General features: G+C 37.7%; 1 protein-coding gene across 4 annotated transcripts in view; it reads left to right on the top strand.

Moving 5' to 3' along the window:
* lrmda (leucine rich melanocyte differentiation associated) overlaps positions 1-19,894 on the top strand; it is a 1,142,584-nt gene that overhangs the window by 589,169 nt on the left and 533,521 nt on the right. For all 4 annotated transcript variants that reach the window (XM_039773257.1, XM_039773261.1, XM_039773275.1 and 1 more), the window contains 2 exons: positions 4,733-4,859; positions 7,005-7,144. In XM_039773257.1, coding sequence (XP_039629191.1) covers positions 4,733-4,859; positions 7,005-7,144 — 267 coding nt within the window. The remainder of the gene's footprint in view (positions 1-4,732; positions 4,860-7,004; positions 7,145-19,894) is intronic.

Below are 19,894 nucleotides of genomic sequence, written 5' to 3'. Positions count from 1 at the left end.
AAGAAAACTTTTTAAATATGGTGACACCTTCATTTTTTCTTTCTGTAGGCATCAGTCTAATGTGGCAGTATATTCAATTTTTTTCACTGTGCGTCTATATTACTTTTTTTTTTTTCATTTTCTTTATTTCTTTTTATTATTTCCTTAGAAGGAGAGGCCGGTGCCTCTCGCTTGTTTTTGCACACTGTTTTGGTAAGCTAATGAGGGCGATGCGTAAGCCATAGGCGATGATCCTGTGATATTAGCTGTGACAAGGAGCTTGATCATAATTATCTTAACAAGAATAGGGTTAATTACAGTGGAAACTAAATGTTCTTTCCATTTGAATCAGACAGAGCTGAATGCGTTATGATGTTTTGTCATTTTGATGTGACTTTGGAAATTGCAATGAAAATCTCAGGGCTGCACCGGGGCTCTTCTGGGAGTGTGGTGTGAGGCCTGCAGTGAGGCAGCTGAGATGGTACCTGTGGGTGAAATAATGGGCGGCTTTCAGGTCATTAGAGCTCTGAGAAAAGCAGTGTGCACACGCAGCTCAATGTCACTTATTAGCTTTCACAAACAAAAGACAGAAAACGTACCTGCCATTGCCCTCTTAAGCACAATAAAAGTGGTTAAGGATTATTCCTCCTTTTATTGTGGACATTGGTTGTCATTTTATAAATTCTTTAAACGTCATTTTGTAAAACTATGCATTTTTGTTTACCAATCCAGCCCATTCCCACTTTTGACTAATGTAGGGCAATGGCAGAAAGAAATAATTCTGTTTAGCCTGCTTATCTTTTTCTCATTTTTGGTTTGCTTATTAATAAGTGCTCCCCAAATGAAGAGTTAAATGTTTTATGTGAAATGAAGGCTTGCTTTATTGGCAAGGCAATTTGAGTGTTGATCATCAACATCTTATATTAGATTTGATCCTTTTCTTCTCCCTTGACTGTGAATTTAGCTGATTAAATCACCAAGTGCACACTACAGCGATGACATGAAAACAACAATTAATAAGGAACCCCATGTGTAATGCAGCGTGGTTTTAACTGAGCAGCTAATAACAGTACAGGGCAAAAATGTCAAAGTTAGACAGGTGTAAGGGGACTCAGGTACAATTTTATTTTTTTTTTTGCTTAGGATGCAAGTATCGTGACACAAAACTCTGGATTTATAAAAAATTGCAATTTTTAGAGGCAACATCCTAAAGGGATTGTCCCACTTGATGCCTGGTCATTTTTTCTTTATGCCTCTCTTCAAGAATTACCTTTCTTGCTAATTTTCAGTTATAGGACCAGTGAATTTTATATGAACTAGCAACGTTTCATCCGGGTATTGGCCATCCTGGGACATCCTGTAGATCTGTTTATTTTTGTAATCATCTTAAAATCTTTAAAGTTATGACTCTGGGACGTTTGGACATCTTTTTTTGTTAAGCATGATATGTTTTTTAATATATGTTAAAGGTGCTATTTAAATAAAATCTATTATTATTATTATTATTACTAAGTTCATTGTTCATTCATAATTTGTTTTGCATTGTTGAATACATATGTACAGAGTATGGAGGAATTCTATGATAGGAATAGATTATACACGAAACACAAAAATAATTTGTGTGAATATATATATGTGTATATATATATATATATGTATATATATGTATATATATATATAATATGCTACCATGGCTGTTCGTTTGTCTGTCCAGGATTTTAAATCACCTGCAGCTCGCAAACCATTTGACCTATTCATCTGAAATTTGGCACACATATACTACGTGACATCTACTATCTGCTTTCGCAGTCATGATTGACCTACAAGGTTATTCCTCTTTTTATTTTTATTTAATTTTATTGTAGAATCATCTCTCGGCAGCGGCCAGTAGGGTGGCCGAGCGGCACATGCGTATGAGCTCTGTTCTCATTCCTATCACCTTCGCCGTCACTTCCCCTATTTCTTCATATCTTAAATCATTCTTGAAGCAGATTGCAGACTTAAGTGCCAGCTTAAGTGAAAAATTTAAGAAAGCATACTAAGTAATTGAACACAAACACTGACTTAATCAGTTTTAATACGAAAAGATGCCGACGAAAGAAGAGAAGATGCGGGCTGCTAGAGTGGAGAAAATAAGAGTAAATGAATGCTAAACGTACAGAGAAAGAGTCTGAAAACTGTGAATGCTCAAGTCAAGTGTATTCATTGTTTCTTTATATTCTTTGGATATTAGTTTAGGTAGATATATCCATTCCAATGTATATCAACCCATCAATTTACTAAACTTGTTTGACCAGTTAAAGGACACATCACCAAAGTGTGAGTCAGACACTAGTCCATATCGACCATTTACACATACATCGTTTAAAATTCATTGGTTTATATGTATATATTATATGTATTATTTTTCATCCTCTGATAAAGGCTATATAGCTGAAAAATGTCTTTAATCTTCTTTAGTTTTTCATCATGGAATTAAACTGACCTTTTCCTTGGCAGATGCACGCAGCCTTGATGTCTACACATGCATACAGTATGCAGGCGTCTCCAACTTCGGTCCTGGAGGGCCGCAGTGACTGCAGGTTTTCATTCTAACCCTTTTCTTAATTAGTGACCTTGCTTTCTAAGATTTGTTCCCCTGAAATGAAGCAATTCAGAGGAACGATAAAGAAATTCAGGGGAACAAATCTTAGAAAGCAAGTCAATTAAAATTAATTCAAAAGAAGTTAATTAGCAGCAAAAACAGGTCACTAATTAAGAGAAGGATTAGAGTGAAAACCTACAGCCACTGTGACCCTCCAGGATCGGAGTTGGGGACCCCTGAAATACAGTATAGGGCAAGCACTCTGGTTCACACAGATTGGTTAAGCAGTGAAACACATGGCTTCTCACCAGACAGACACAGTTTCGGTTAATGCAATGACAGCTTCTGATTACCTGGACCCACCACAGTTCCTGTCTTCTCATTGAACAGAAGCTGCTAGAGTAATTAATGAAGTTAAAACTTTCTGGACCTCAAACCTTCATATTTTGATTTTGCCCCTTTTTGTCATGTTCACAATTCATCTTCCCAGGCTGCGTTCTGCGGGTTGTGTTCAGAATCATCTGGCAGAGATTCATGTCACTGACTCAGCGGACAATGTCATTGAAGTTTACTGTGCTTAGCTGTCTAAAGGAGTGCTGTCTGGTGGAAAGCGCCATTGCCAAGTTTTGCTATGTAGCTAGGGGGACCAGATGTTTTTTTCTGGGACAGTCCAATTTTTATTCATTGTGTCCTGTTTAATAGCTGGAGTATAAAGAATAAACTGTCCCATTTTTATGCACTTGAAGGGGAACCTCCACTTGCCAATTAAATAAACAAATGAATTATTTGTTGACCTCTGCTTTATCACTTAATTAATAAGTTGCATCCTGTTTTGAGACTATGAAAATCTGGTCAGCCTATGTGTAGCTGTGCTGAGAACTGCAGTTTCTCCATCATTGCAATAAAATGCAAAATTACTGTCATAGAAAGGGGTATCTTCAGAATTGTTTTCAGCACTATAGAACCCAGATCTACACTCCGTGTACACTGTACTATACCAGTACCAGTGTATAGGAATAGACACCTTTTTTCTGATCATTTTTTTATTATCAAAAAATTTTCAAATCAACAGAGCAGCTGCTATTTTAATGCAGATAGAGTCTTGAGCAACTCGAACTGTATGTCTTACCGCATTTGTAGTGTTAGATATAATGTACAAATCAAGTTTATTTTTCTGATGGTGTCATATTCAGAAAAGAAAGTTGTGTGTTGCTGTACAAAGAACTGTTTAGACTGCCTGTGTAACATATATGACTTAGCGGTTATAAGGACATCAATGAGAATCCAGGTGGATTACCATGTCACCATAACTTGCTTCACATGTACAAATAATAGTTGATTTTTTTATCATTTTATTATTAAAGTAATACAAAACATTGTTTTTATACCGTGACCTTTTGTATACTACAGCAGCATTCTCATTTCTAATAAAGCGCCATTCTACGGTCTGTGCTGTTATTGTTAGCCTGATGCTATGCAATGTGTAATATTTCAATGTAAAATAAATAAAAAAACAAAAGCAGTCTGCAGCTCTGTGCACCTTGTACTGCTTGAACTTTGGAAGAACCCCAGCACCGGATTGACGGTGACACTCAGTCATTACTATTCAGTGAAAACAACATAAGAGGGAAAAATGCATGGTTCAGTAGCCATTTTACAAAAGATTAAAAAGTGTGTTAAAAAGTAAATTTTCAAACCCCATGGGTGTGATTGCACAATAGTCTTAAAGTTATATCCATTACCTTTGGAGGAATATTACATTTCTCTCTAGAAATGATGGATGACAACTTAAATTTGTGTCCAGGGAGTGAAGGTGAACTGTGACAGAGTTATTTATCTTGGGAATGGAGGTTGGGGTCAGGCGAGGCTGGGTGCCTCAAGGCACAAGACATTGACAAATTCATCCTGCAGACCCCATTTCTTAAGCCTTTTGTTTTGGATCCTGGCTACTCACTAAGTGACCCCCATCTTTCATCCTGCCAGCCTGTGAAGGATGTGGTGCCATGCCAGCGATCTCTCTGCCACTAATTTTTGTCATTCACTCCTTTGACAGGCCCAAACCAAAACTATTTCAGCTCATGAAAGGGAAGGTTGAAATATTTATTTCTGCACATAATAGCCTTCTTGATTTAGTGGCATATCATTTTTCCTGTTGCCTTATCATTGCAGGTCACTAGAAGCACTGAAAGCATTCACTAGCCTGGAAGAACTGATTGTGGACAACAATCTCCTCGGAAATGACCTTCAGTTGCCCAGATTACAGCACCTCCACACCCTAACACTCAACAAGAACCTCATATCCTTTGTGCACGTATATATATATATATTGTATATATATGTACGGTATATAAATATTTTCTTAATTTTTTTTTTGTGCATTTGATTTCAGACAGATTTCAAGAGGTAATAATATTATATGTTCAAGCTGTGAAATGCTGTATGAAGGGTGCAAACCCATTGTTATTTTCTAATTAAGTACCATAAATATGAAGGACTTGTGTTTTGAAGGCAAGTATTACAACTGACTTTAAAACTTGCAAAATATTTTCTTTTAAGTGGAAAAGAGCTAGGATATGTGGCAGGGTGACCTCTAGTGGAGCAATGCAGGCTGCAAAACGCAGCCTTTATGAAATGTACCACAAGGTGTAATAGAAGTGATTCTCTTATTCTATCTATCTATCTATCTATCTATCTATCTATCTATCTATCTATCTATCTATCTATCTATCTTCATGTACATCTCTCTGTATTTATTAATATATAATTTGTTTATGCATCTACCTGTAAATAAATGATAATATTATGTCTGCTTGTATAAGTCTGTAAGCCTGTCCATCCACTATATGTAAATCTATCTATCTGTCTGTCTTCTTGTACCTCTCTCTGTATTTAATAATGTATAACTTGTTTATGTATCTACCTGTAAGTAAATAATAATATTTCTGCTTCTTTATGTCTATATGCCTGTGTGTCCACTGTATGTATATCTATCTATCTATCTATCTATCTATCTATCTATCTATCTATCTATCTATCTATCTATCTACAGTATGTATGTGTGTACGTTTATTCTTATGAATATGTTTCCTAAATAATTATTTGAAGAGAAAGCACATATTTTGTAAACTTTATAACTTTTTTTTTTTTAAATATTAGGAATAGGCGAATGATCTGTATTTAGGCGTACATAGTTATAATAAATGCCATTTAAACTTTCAGACGACATCCTGTTTTATTGCTCATTTTCTCAACCAATGCTGTCAAAAGCCTTTATAAAGTCCTCATACCTTGCCTCAGAAATGGCGTTACTGGTAATGATGAATACCACCATTTTATTTAAGTGCAGCTACAAAAAGAAATGGCTCTGTATTGCTTAGATTTATATTACTAAATGTGCACCAGTAATGTGTGTGCTTCATTCCTAAATCAAGTGTGGTTTATATTATTTAAATATCATTGTGATACACAAGGCAAAAAAAAAGAAATCCCTCTCAGCATCCCAACAGTTTCCATTTTTTTGAAGTAATAAGTGCGTTTATTTTGATAAATGTGTTTCTGCATAAGAATATAGCACATTTTTCTGTAGAACCATTAAATTACACCATAATGGCCCCTAGAGGTATTTATACTTAGCCTATGAAACGCATATCTTAAGGAAAGTAAATGTTTTAGTGAAAAAAAATCTGTATATATTTTAGTAATATGGATCCATAGCCAGAGTTAGTTTGGGAGGCCCCTTCAAAATAAGTTTACCAAAATTGTAAAAATAATGCTGGCAGAATTATTTAACCAAGTGATAACAGTTTATCAAGTCTCCCTTTAAAAGATTTATTTGCCGGGTTCACCAAGCATTGCAATGAGAGTGTAAGGAGCCTTTCTGTGTGGTGAAAGCATTGCACGCATGAAGTTAATGTCAAAGCTTCAAAACTAAATTTAGTTCTGAAGTGGCCTGAACATACTAATGGGGTAATTATTTATGTCTTCCCGTGGCACAGAAGCATTTATACTCAAGTGGTGCATTAGTGCTGTTGTATTTTGACACTTTAGGCTTATTTTCCAATGAAGTGAATGTATTAGTGATGAATGTGCTGTGAAGCAGCTGTTTGTTTCCACGTTGAAAAAGTTTCACAGCTCCAACAATCGCTAACCGTTTTACCACATGACATCCATCATTTTGTCAATGTTTTAATGTTCTGCACCAAGCCACCTAGGAAATCAAAAAAGAAACATGGGAGAACACAGCTGAATTCTTTCAAACCGTGCCAAAAAACTCCACATTACATTTACCCCAGTTTGCTTTTTCCATGAGGACTTTGACAGGCTGTAAAGTGCGGCAGTGCATTTGACCGCTCGTAGTGACAAGCGGATGGCAAACAGTAGTTGTAGCATAAAGGCAGTTATAATTGACGGGATTGTATCCTTAACCTCTATTGTCTGACACATCACAGATATTGAAATTCTGTTGGATCACCTCTCCGAAATGACTCCTTCATTGGAATATCTTAGTCTTCTAGGCAATGAAGCGTGCCCCAATGAACTTGTTAGTCAGGACAAAGATGAAGATGACTACCAGAGATACAGGTCAGTTCAACATCATAGTTTTAACATGTACTTTGGGCGCTGTATACAGATATTCAAGGAGGAGTAATTCTTTGCATGTATTTTCACATCAGGCCTTCAGCATCAATTGTAAGATGTAAGCAGTGCTCTGACCTGACTTGCTTTCACAAATGGCTATTGGCAATTTGTTAGGTCGATGTGTATGAGGTGATGGATTTCTCCTGAAATTACGATAATAGGTGGTTGTACTGGTGGTTTCACATTCTATTCAGGAGTTGTTGTTTTCTTTTGTTTAACAGTAGAACATATATATTAACAATCCTGTTGTGTTGAATGGGAACAGAAGTAAAGATATTTTTTTTTTTTTGTTATAAACCTTTTTTTTTTATATTATCAAGTTGTGTCTATGCTGGGAGTGTTGTTGTAGAATGTGAATCTTGAAAATACTTTTATTTATTTATTTATTTTCCAGTTTTATTTTCAAGGCAGCACTCCACCTCCAGGCTTTAATTACTGCGTCCCCCTAAAAAAATGTAATTCTCCTGGTTACCATCAGTCTTGATTCTGATTACACGCTGATGAGAACCCATTGGACTCTTGGTGGATTTCTAGCTTGGGTCCTTACTTGACCTCCCTGTATGTTTCTGATTTTTAAATGAGGCTTCAGTTTTTTGACACAGTCCAAATGCCTGCTGTGTGATAGCCAATTCAAACTGATGCATTATGAATTATTATGAAACATGTACAATAAAACGCCATATGTGAACAATCCATACAGAATTAGTTACTACTGGAATGGACTCCAGCTCCTCACTCCCTGCTGCTGGGAAGTCAAGTTCTGGAAGTGGATGAGGTGGTTAGAGAAGGTAAAAGGTAGTGATTAGGTTTGATTGTTCCTTATAACATTTACTCCATGCATTGTGTATTAAATAAAACTCTATACAATATGCTTTACGTCAAAATATTCCTATTCACACTGAAGAGTGTTAGAGAGTAGAGATGTGTTGCATCGTAGCTGAACATGGAAGTAAGGATTTCACTTTTCTCTGTACATGTGATAATATTCTACTACTACTACTAAAGAAATACTTGAAAAGCCATGACTCATGCAGGCACTCCTGCGTATATAGATGTTTTTAAAATAATTATTGATGTAACTGCTATAGGATGTTTGCTTATTCCCAATGCAATCTGCTATTCGCCTTTAGTTGAACTGCATTATACACTATGCTTTGAGTTTTGCTTCATTCACAGACCCCACAATCCTCAAGTCTAAATGGTAGGAATTCACAAAACAATAAAGCAATCAGTGTACATGTAATAAAAGTAATTATTTACAAAAATGAGTTTATATGCCTTAAACATACACAGTTTAAATTCTTCTTCTTCTTTTGCTGGTAGGGGTTGCCACAGCAGATCATCTTCTTCCATATCTTTCTGTCCTCTGCATCTTGTTCTGTCACACCCATCACCTGCATGTCCTCTCTCACCACATCCATAAACCTTCTCTTAGGCCTTCCTCTTTTTCTCTTGCCTGGCAGCTCTATCCTTAGCATCCTTCCTCCAATATACCCAGCATCTCTCCTCTGCACATGTCCAAACCAGTGCAATCTTGCCTCTCTGACTTTGTCTCCCAACTGTCCACCTTGAGCCGACCCTCTAATGTACTCACTTCTAATCCTGTTCATCATCGTCACACCCAATGCAAATCTTAGCATCTTTAACTCTGCCACCTCCAGCTCCAGTCTCCTGCTTTCTGGTCATTGACACCGTCTCCAACCCATATAACACAGCTGGTCTCACTACCGTCCTGTACACCTTCTCTGTATAGTTGAACAATTTGGTGTAATTCATGGGTGGGCTTGTAAACTAATGGTTACCTCTGTTGCCTCACACAGTTTGGACCTCACTTCGATTCTGTCTTGGAGTGCTGTCTGTGTGTAGCTGATATATTCTCCCCGTGTTTACGGTAGTTCTTCAGTTGTAGATTTCTTGAAACTTTAAAACCGGCTTGGAAAGTGTAAGTGTTGGTGTGTTCCTTTGTACCTTTGTGGCTACGTGCTATGTGGATATGCTTGGAGGAGGAGGTTAGGAGCATGCAATGATACAGTGCATTGCCGCACACACTACATGACAAACAACCTCAGGATCCCAGATTAGGACCACCTGGCTTCTTTGAAATTCTGTGTTCAGAAAGAAAGTTTAAAAAATGGCTGGATAGATGAATAGTGTCCATATTTGCAGCGCAGGTAGACAAACTATGACATGATAAAAAGTCAAGATCCGGAGCAGCGTTATTTGCATAGCACAATTTATGTTGCTGATGTCATTCCAATCATCAGTGTTTATTTTAGGAATAAACTTTTTAGAAATTAATTATAAGGTGTAATGCCAGATAATTGAACTACCTGATAAATCTAAAGATAAGCATAAAAAAATGAATAGAATTCACATTGGAGTCAGTAGGAAAGTGATTTATTATATGGTTTAATATGTCAGTTTGCGTCTCTGTTCCAGGTTGGGAGCATGGGGCTTATTTAACAGAAGAAAGGACTAAAGAAATTGAATAATATTTTGAACATGGCTTAAGCACTGTTGTTTCCTGTTTCCTTTCTCCTTAAAACCCCTCTGGTAAACCCCAGTCTTTTTAAAAAGCTGTATTGTAAGGCAGAGTTCTCCTCTTGTATATCAACACATTCAGACCATGGGATTAGAATGTGAACCACACCCTACCTATAGCTCAGGCATACCACAAAGATACATTTTTATTTTTTTTATTTAAAAAAATCAAGAGAACTATAGTGCCTACCAAAAAATGGTTAAGTTTATTAGAACACAATACAAAAATTGTTTGTCTGGATCTTCATTTTTTTTTTTTTTGTGCAATTGCAGCTACCAAATTTATAAACCACAAAAAATCAGCTTGTGGGATCCTGGTCACGCCAGTATGAAAATCTAGCCAGGGTGTGAACAGATCTTTCCAGGGTAACACTATGTGATTTTCTAGGATATATGGCATCATAACCCCAAAGCACAGACATCAGTGACATACTAACGCCTCCCTGCAGAACAGCAGCTCATACACATCCCCAGGTCTGTCTTCAGCTTAGCTTCTGAGCCTTACCATGGGCTGTGCAACTCACATCTGGCTTCTCCAGAGCATTCCTCCTGATGCCCATTTCCTCTCACCGCGTCCTCTTCTGTTGTATGTCTTACACTTACCCATCTATATTTAATGCTGACACCTCAGTCCACTTGCCTGCTTGCACTCAAATCCTACACTAAAAAAGAAAAAAAAAAAAAACAAGTGGAAGTGTTCCTTATCCCTCAATCCACTTGCACTACACTGCCTTTTTCAGTAAAAAGTCAACGTAAACTGTTTTGTAAAAAAAGTGTATAAACAATTCAGATTGTGATACAAACCAGCACTATGCATGTGTTAGATTTATTATTGACTCAAAATTTGTCCCATATCAATTAGAATGCCCTACGATTGACAGGCCTTAACACTTCAGTTATTCCTCATCTTCACCCAGTGCACCATGCACTGGATTATGGAGGTTTAAAAATGAATGAATAAAAGATCTTGTTGTACCTCATACTAATCTACAGTCAATGGGTGACAGGGCCTTCAGCTGTATAACGCCCAGACTCTGGAATGACCTACCGAAATTGATTAGACCAGTTTACTCCATGAATTCTTTTAAAAAATAACTCAAAACTCATCTGTTCAGAAAGGCTTTTAGCTCTACCTGACGTTATTACCCTTCTTTCCGTCTACCTCAATGTCAAGATGCTCATGTAACCTGTGTGTGTGTGCTAGACCATCAATTATGTTGTCTGTTTGGCTTTTTTTCTGAATTTACTATTTTACCCCTCTTTATTTATTTCTTTGGTTTAGTACAATGCTATATACTGTATACCCTGCCTTTCTTTCTTAAACTCTGTAAAGTGCCTTGAGCATGGGAAAGGCGCTATATAAATAAAATGTATTATTACTATTATTATTAATAATAGTAAATATATTAACTAGCAGGTAAAGATATGAAAAAACAATGGTAACTTCCAAAACTTCTTTCAGTGCTCAGTGGAGTAAAACTAAAATGTCAGAGCCACAGCTATACAGTGCATGTGGAAAGTATTCAGAGCGCATCACTTTTTCCACATTTTGTTATGTTACAGCCTTATTCCAAAATGAATTAAATCCTTTTTTTTCCCTCAGAATTCTACACACAACACCCCATAATGACAACGTGAAAAACGTTTACTTGAGATTTTTACAAATTTAGTAAAAATAAAAAAATTGAGAAAGCACGTGTACATAAGTATTCACAGCCTTTGCCATGAAGCTCCAAATTGAGCTCCGGTGCATCCTGTTTCCCCTGATCATCCTTGAGATGTTTCTGCAACTTAATTGGAGTCCACCTGTGGTAAATTCAGTTGATTGGACATGATTTGGAAAGGCACACACCTGTCTATATAAGGTCCCACAGTTGACAGTTCATGTCAGAGCACAAACCAAGCATGAAGTCAAAGGAATTGTCTGTAGACCTCCGAGACAGGATCTGGGGAAGGTTACAGAAAAATTTCTGCTGCTTTGAAGGTCCCAATGAGCACAGTGGCCTCCATCATCCGTAATTGGAAGAAGTTCGAAACCACCAGGACTCTTCCTAGAGCTGGCAGGCCATCTAAACTGAGAGATCAGGGGAGAAGGGCCTTAGTCAGGGAGGTGACCAAGAACCCGATGGTCAATTTGTCAGAGCTCCAGAGGTCCTCTGTGGAGATAGGAGAACCTTCCAGAAGGACAACCATCTCTGCAACAATCCACCAATCAGGCCAGTATGGTAGAGTGGCCAGACAGAATCCACTCCTTAGTAAAAGGCACATGGCAGCCCATCTGGAGTTTACCAAATGGCACCTGAAGGACTCTCAGACCATGAGAAACAAATTCTCTGGTCTGATGAGACAAAGATTGAACTCTTTGGTGTGAATGCCAGGCGTCATGTTTGGAGGAAACCAAGCACCATTCATCACCAGGCCAATACCATCCCTACAGTGAAGCATGGTGGTGGCAGCATCATGCCGTGGGCATGTTTTTCAGCGGCAGGAACTGGGAGACTAGTCAGGATAAAGGGAAGATGACTGCAGCAATGTACAGAGACATCCTGGATGAAAACCTGCTCCAGAGCGCTCTTGACCTCAGACTGGGGCGACGGTTCATCTTTCAGCAGGACAACGACCCTAAGCACACAGCCAAGATATCAAAGGAGTGGCCTCAGGACAACTCTGTGAATGTCCTTGAGTGGCCCAGCCAGAGCCCAGACTTGAATCCGACTGAACATCTCTGGAGAGATCTTAAAATGGCTGTGCACTGACGCTTCCCATCCAACCTGATGGAGCTTGAGAGGTGCTGCAAAGAGGAATGGGCGAAACTGGCCAAGGATAGGTGTGCCAAGCTTGTGGCATCATATTCAAAAAGACTTGAGGCTGTAATTGCTGCCAAAGGTGCATCGACAAAGTATTGAGCAAAGGCCGTGAATACTTATGTACATGTGATTTCTCAGTTTTTTTTATTTTTAATAAATTTGTAAAAACCTCAAATAAACTTTTTTCACGTTGTCATTATGGGGTGTTGTGTGTAGAATTCTGAGGAAAAAAATGAATTTAATCCATTTTGGAATAAGGCTGTAACATAACAAAATGTGGAAAAAGTGATGCACTGTGAATACTTTCCGGATGTACTGAACGCACTGTAGGAGCAATAAGTGAAACCAGAGTAAATCTGTGATATAGGGATGAGCACATTTAATATAATTAAAAATATGCTAACTGAAAACCACAGACCAGATTAAAAATGTTAGGTCTGCAATTTTAGCTTAATTTGAACCCAAACACATATATAGATACAATCCTGTTATAAATATATGTTATTTTCATTTTCATTTCAAAAGGATATACTGTATAACAGGTCAATTATCACTGCCATGCACATTGATTTAGTTTAGTAAAATTAATGCAAATTAAAGCATTGCAATTCTTAAAGCATGTGGAGAAGTAAAACAGAAATTGCTAATCCATTATATGTTCAACCAAAGCACTGATTTACTTAGTATCTTTTTTGAAGGTGTATAAATTTGAAAATAGTAGCACCAATCTAGACTGTAATAGGAAATAGAATATTCCATTCCCTTCATTAACATTACAGCAGTGCTTTGCTGTATTTATGTTTTTCGTTTCAGATTTTTTTCCCCCTGAATACTTACATTTATCTTTTTTGCATTGTCTTTTGTGTTAGCCATTTTGCTACTCTCTTGTTCACTGTTAATGTTCTGTCTTTGTAGTCGCAGGAGACCACATCATGTATTAAGTCTCTCAGTTGCCGCAGCCTTTTTGGGCAGTTAACTGAGAGGTCTATTTAAGTTTTCTGTCTTCCTCTGATCTCTGCTGTGGCATTATTAAGCATTATTTAGAAGTCACATGCCATCAGACAGATGAGAAGTCTAAGTTTCCAAGTCGAAAACTTCACGTAAACACCCTAAATGTCAAAAGTGCGTGTCAGACAGGAGAAAACAATGCTAGACAAATTTTCCAAGTTGTGATGTAACTCTGCCCTTTCACCTTAATCTATACTAATAAAAGGCAAAGCCCTCACTGACTCACTCATCACTAATTCTCCAACTTCCCGTGTAGGTAAAAGGCTGAAATGTGACAGGCTCATTCCTTACAGCTTACTTACAAAAGTTAATCAGGTTTCATTTCGAAATTCTACGCTCATCGGTCATAGCAGTCGACAATGTCCGCTATGTTAAACTTTCTTATTTATGGCCCCATCTTCACAATATTTGGTAGGCGGCTTCCCTACGCTAACCAAAACCAATGTACGTACTTATTTCGGTGGTATGACGCCACTGTCGGCCACCATATTGAACTTTCCAACGGTCTTTGTTACTTATGGGCCCATCTTCAAGAAATTTGGTATGCGGGTTCCCAACGCTAACTGAATCCTACTTACATATACATACGTCCATAGCCTGCAGCTCAGTCGCTGTGTGAGGCGGCATTGGGTCCCCCATCGCTCCGCCTCCCACGTTGTTGGCTGCCTTCCTATATAAGGCCATCCGCCGCTCTGGTCTCTTCATTCCCTTCCTTGCTTTGCTACGGTATTCACGTCTCCCTACTGATAACTGCAGACTTTTTATTTAATCCACGGCTTCTCCGCTGTTTTATTGTTCGTTTATTACAATTATAGTTATTGTATAGGTATTTTAGACTTAGTTTACATTGTTCAGGTACCCATTTCCTTTATCGTTGCAGCCATACCCCCATTAACTTGTCTATCGAGGTGATCATCATTGATCAAAGAACTGTCACTTACTGAGTGGTTTCCATGCCCGGAGATGGCACGTGCCTTTTCCATTCTCTGTGTTACATATTGCACGGCCATATCAGGCTCACTCTTGATATTCGGAGGAACATTGTGTCTTATGTATTGAATGACTGGGACAGGTTCAAGGTATGGACTGATGACGGTACAGGAGATAATTATACTACACAGGAGCTCTATAAGAGTGAAATGCTTAAGCCCTTCAGCTATGCTTCTGCATGTGAGTTGATGGCTGCCGCTGAATTGTTCGGTTATCGCTTTCAAGTGTACCGAAATGGCCAAATATTTTACACCTGTGGACAACCGCCAATGCCTCTTAAACATCTTAGATTCATAGGTGACGATTTGAGTAGTGGACACTTTGATGTTTATGAATGTTTAAACTCTCAAAAACTAGATGCGAAGTTATCGATGAAACCGGTTGTATATTTACAATGCTTGATAGATGCCGAGTGTCACTTCAACACAACAAGTCCTGCAAATGCTAACGTAATTGAAATAAACCATGAAACTCAAACCGATTACGACAGCAGCAATCCAAGCTGTGAGATTTGAGGCAAGATTGCTTTTCACATGGCCAACTGTATTTTGCATGCTCAAGAGTAAGCTCAGCGCACAGCTTGGTCATATTACAACCAGAGGGCCAAACTGACAATGTGGCATACAAAGAGATTCTTAACAAATAATTATTGGTATATTTTCCCTCAGTTTAAAAAGGTTTACTTTTCTTCTTAATAAAAATTTTAAGACAGTACTTCGCCACTGCGAAGCGCGGGTATTTTGCTAGTCAATTAGATAAAATAAAAAATAACCAGGGGCCTTATGTATAAATCGGTGCATACGCACAAAAATATTGCGTAAGAACATTTCCATGTTCAAATTGTGATGTATAAAACTTGGCTTAAAGCCACTCACATTTCCACGGTAGCTCATACCCTGTTGTATGCAAGTTCTCTGCTCGGTTTTGCAGACTGGCGGCACCCAGCATCAAAGCAGTGCTACTGTTCCTGTGTGATCCTTTTTTAGATCCACATCCCTGATGCGGCTTTATAAATACACTGAAATTAACTGCATATTGCTTATTAGTTTAATGCATCTGATTGTAATTAACCTGTAACAATATAATGGTTCACAGAATGGTCAAACTGTTCCATATAAAATAACTGCTTTAGCGTTGTTACTCACCTCGGATCCCACATCGGATCATCTTTTTCCATATTACTCTCACTGTACCAATCAGAGTATTTATATCACTGTATCTGAGTGTGAATCACTGCTGTACAGCAGCTGTTCGGAAAGAGAATTATTGGTATACAGCATCAAGCACACACTGACTCAGCCATGCTGTCTGTTGAACTGCTCCCATATGACAAACGCTTCAGAGCCTTTCCTGTACTGACCTCGCAGTTCAGAAATAGTTTCATCCCAAGAACTCTAAACATACTCAATCAGTCCATCAAGTGCTCCTTGTAGAACTGTTTGTACTTATTAGTGCAATCACCCCACTGTAAACTTGCACTACAGTTATAATATTGCACAATCTGAGCCACTTTATAAAGCGCGTATTTACGTATGATGACGATATCATTTTTAAGATGAAATGCAGCAAAATATGTTTATTATATTATACAGATAAAACTTTAACTTAAACTACATGGTGCCGCAGTGCTAACGAGCTGCTGGCGCTCCGTTCATGGATTGTTCCTGCCTCGCGCTGTATTCCTGCTGGTGGTGACACAACACTGGAAGGATAGATGGATAAAATAATTAAATACGCACTACGAAGATATTTCGATGTTCTGAGCTTACAGATGGCTTAGCGTCTACTACAGAGCTGATTGTTTGGTGATTGGGTATTTGGAGAAAAAAAACATAAGGACAGGAGTTGGAGGTTAGTACGTTTGAAAGAGACAGTACTGCTACAATAAAGTATTTCATCGAAGGTCACACACGGCACAGCAAGCATCTTGCGTGAAACATGAACAATCACTGCGGCACCGTGTTCCCATGTTTAACAACATGCTTTAACTACTATCATTATGAAAATGATATCACGTATACATCTCAGTATTTGAATTATTCTGAGAGCTGTAATATCACGAATGTAATGGATCCTGTGTCCTGTCGGAGGAAGAGAAAGCCGGAAGCACGTACTGATTCACACACATAGAGCACGTAGAAGATCAATTACAAAGCAAAGCATTTAACGTGCTACTTTAGTTAAGATGGGATTGAGAAAATAGTAAATTAAACGATTTTAAGATTAAGTTTATAATGTTCTACTTTAATGACAAAATAAACTACGTGATTAAATTGGAAATTTAGAGATTAAAGTTGACATTTCATGCTTTTTCCCCCTCTGTGTGCCTATTTTTTTTTTCTCTGTACCCTAATAAGCTTTCATATGACACTCAGACGGTGGACTACGACTCACCTTTTCATGGCGACTTTGATATCTGACAACTTCTTTTTTATTTCGGCACTGTGCGACTTTGTGAACGTGAACTTTCGAGTTTCTCCGACAACTTCCTTTTGTTGTTTATATCACTGTTTAAACCAACAAATAGTACATTTTTCTTTGCCTCCATTTGGTATTCGCTGAATTTTTTTATTTTCCCTCTTGCTTTTGCCATTGCTTTTTCACAGAAGGCTGAGCTTAAGGGCTATTTATATTGATTTGCATATTCAAAGAGGCGTAATTCTAGGAGAAGTTGGGGCGGGACAGCACGCACATTACTTTTCACGCTGACCAGGATTTATGTAGCGGAAGAACGTGGAAGTTAGTGTACACACAGATTTATTCATCTGGATTTTTTTGTGTGTAAGCACATTTCCACTTTTGTCCGTATGCCATGTTATAGTGTGAATTCTACGCATGGTGCTATACATGAGGCCCCAGGTCTGCCAGAAATGTTGTGGTGGACCTGGATTTGGAAGGATGCTGTACACCTATATTATGTTTTGTGTGCTGTTTATTTTCACAGAAAAATATAATTTGTCTTTAATTTGTTTTTCAATAGCAACCTCACATTTCTCTCAAAACATTTAACCCGAAACTTGCATGAAGTTCTAAAAGTTTAGACACATCAGTATGTGAACGCTTTAGAACATTAGAACAATCTAGACGAGAACAGGCTATTTAGCCCAACAAAGCTCACTGTTACTGTCCACTTAATTCTACTAAAATAACATGAAGTCTAGTTTAAAAAGTCTCTAAAGGCCTACTGTCTACCACACTACTCAGCAGCTTGTTCCAAGTGTCTGATTCTCTGTGTAAAGAAAAACTTCCTAATGTTTTTGCGAAATTTACCTTTAACAAGTTTCCAACTGTGTCTCTGTGTTCTTGATGAACTCATTTTAAAATAACTTTCTTGATCCACTGTACTAATGTCCTTCATAATTTTAAACACTTCAATCATGTCACCTCTTAATCCTTTTTTGCTTAATCTAGAAAGCCGCAGCTCTTTTAATCTTTCTTCATAAACCATCCCGTCACCCTGGAATGAGCCTAGTCACTCTTCTCTGGACTTCTTCTAGTGCTGCTTTGTCCAGCAATAACTGGCGTGTACTTCGGCTGCTCTTTCCTGCTTGATTAGTAACACTATTTTTTGTGCCATTCTTATTTCTTTGAGACTTTTGTATTAACTTTTATTGTCCATCTTGTTTGGGACTTTGCATTTTGAATTTCTGGCTTTACATGTGCTTTTTTGGATAATTGTTTTGGCTTAGTTAATCTTAATTACATTGGATATTCCAAAGATATGGTGCTTTTTGCCATTACATTGGTCCTGTGTGAGCGGATGTAAGTATATTTCGTTTCAGCGCCTATAATGGACTAACATTCTACCCAGGGTTAGTGGTTACCATGTGCCAAATGTGCCACGGACAGAGTCTTTCTTTACTGGGTAAAACAGGTTCCAAATTAGCAATTAAATTGAGCTTTGCAGAATAAACCATTATAATGATTGTTCAAGTAAATGATCATTCTAATCAAACATTTTGGGGCCCACAGAAGTTATGAAAAAAAATTAACTAAATGTACATTGGAGTAAATTGATTCAGTAATTAACTTGATGAAACTGGTCATTCAGCTATTGCAACAAGTCCACCAACAATTTTAATTTAAAATTGCTAATGGAGTGTGATCAGGGACCACCTAGATGTAGAACAGCCAGGCAGACGCTATTGCGTCAGAGTAACTTTGTATCCAGAATGAGGTGAAGCAGTAAATAGCACTCCAGACTCAGATAACAGCATGGCAGGCAAAAGCGATGGTGACGTGGCAGGAAGATGACAGCTGAGGAGTATGAAGGTGAGTAAGTAAAAGAAGCTAACCTTGGTTGAAATAATACTGTATATCTATGTAGGTGTGTTCTGGAATTCTGACATCTGCTTTAATGGGGCTTCCACTATACACGACAGATGAATGTTCTTTAATTTTTTCTTTTATTGGTTTACCTTTTTTTCCGAGCAATGCCAAAGTGAGATGCTTTCATAATTAGCTTCCATGTATGTTTGCATTGAAATGTTTTAAAAATGTAGGAATGTAGTGTTTCAAGTAAAGCAATTTTCACATTGCATGACATCTGATAACTTTCCTAAGCATTAACCAAACATGCTAAACTCTTTTCAAGTTACTCTGTTTTACAATTTGTTAGACATACAATTGTGCTAAAAAAAAACACATCCTGTTTAGAAACTGTGTGGGGGAGACTTTCGAAGCTCCAGAGTCACGTTCATCTACTGCATAGTCTCGGTGTAATTAATTGCCCAGCAATCACAACAGCTGTGTGCTATCTGGTATATTTATATATTTAAGGACACAGCACTTTTGAAGGTGCTATTGATTCTATTAGTTGTACTCACACCCCTAAAGGTCTGTCCATACACAAGCCAGATTAACACCGAGCATAAATGAAGTGCAATGGAAAATAAACTGAATTTTGACAAACATAATTTTAAACCCACTTGTGCTCTCCATCACACTCACTCACTCACCCTGGGCTGATTTGGAATTGTAAATTCACCTCAAAGTCTTGGCGTTTCCAGCAAATGTAGTGAGAAGTCAATTAAAATGACACCTTTTATTGGCTAACTAAAAAGATTACAATATAAAAGCTTTTGAGGCAACTCAGGCCAATTCTTCAGGCAAGATGTAATACAGAAACTGGAGTTCCCTGTGTTTATATACCCACTAGCACAGATACAACATTGGGAAACCTTTAAGAGAGACATCTTAAATGTAAAAAAATAATAGACTTCTTCAGGCTAAGATTCATTTAGCAAGAAAGGAGAACAATGTATGGTGAAGATCTTTGGATAAGAATATTGTTCAACAAAGTCTTTTGAAGTTTCTGATAAGTTTTTCAATACAATGTGGGTATGTA

Source organism: Polypterus senegalus, chromosome 1 (assembly GCF_016835505.1).
Source record: "Polypterus senegalus isolate Bchr_013 chromosome 1, ASM1683550v1, whole genome shotgun sequence".
Classification (NCBI taxonomy): domain Eukaryota; kingdom Metazoa; phylum Chordata; class Cladistia; order Polypteriformes; family Polypteridae; genus Polypterus; species Polypterus senegalus.
The sequence above is the reverse complement of the archived record's forward strand: the minus strand, read 5'-3'. Positions and strand labels throughout refer to the sequence as shown.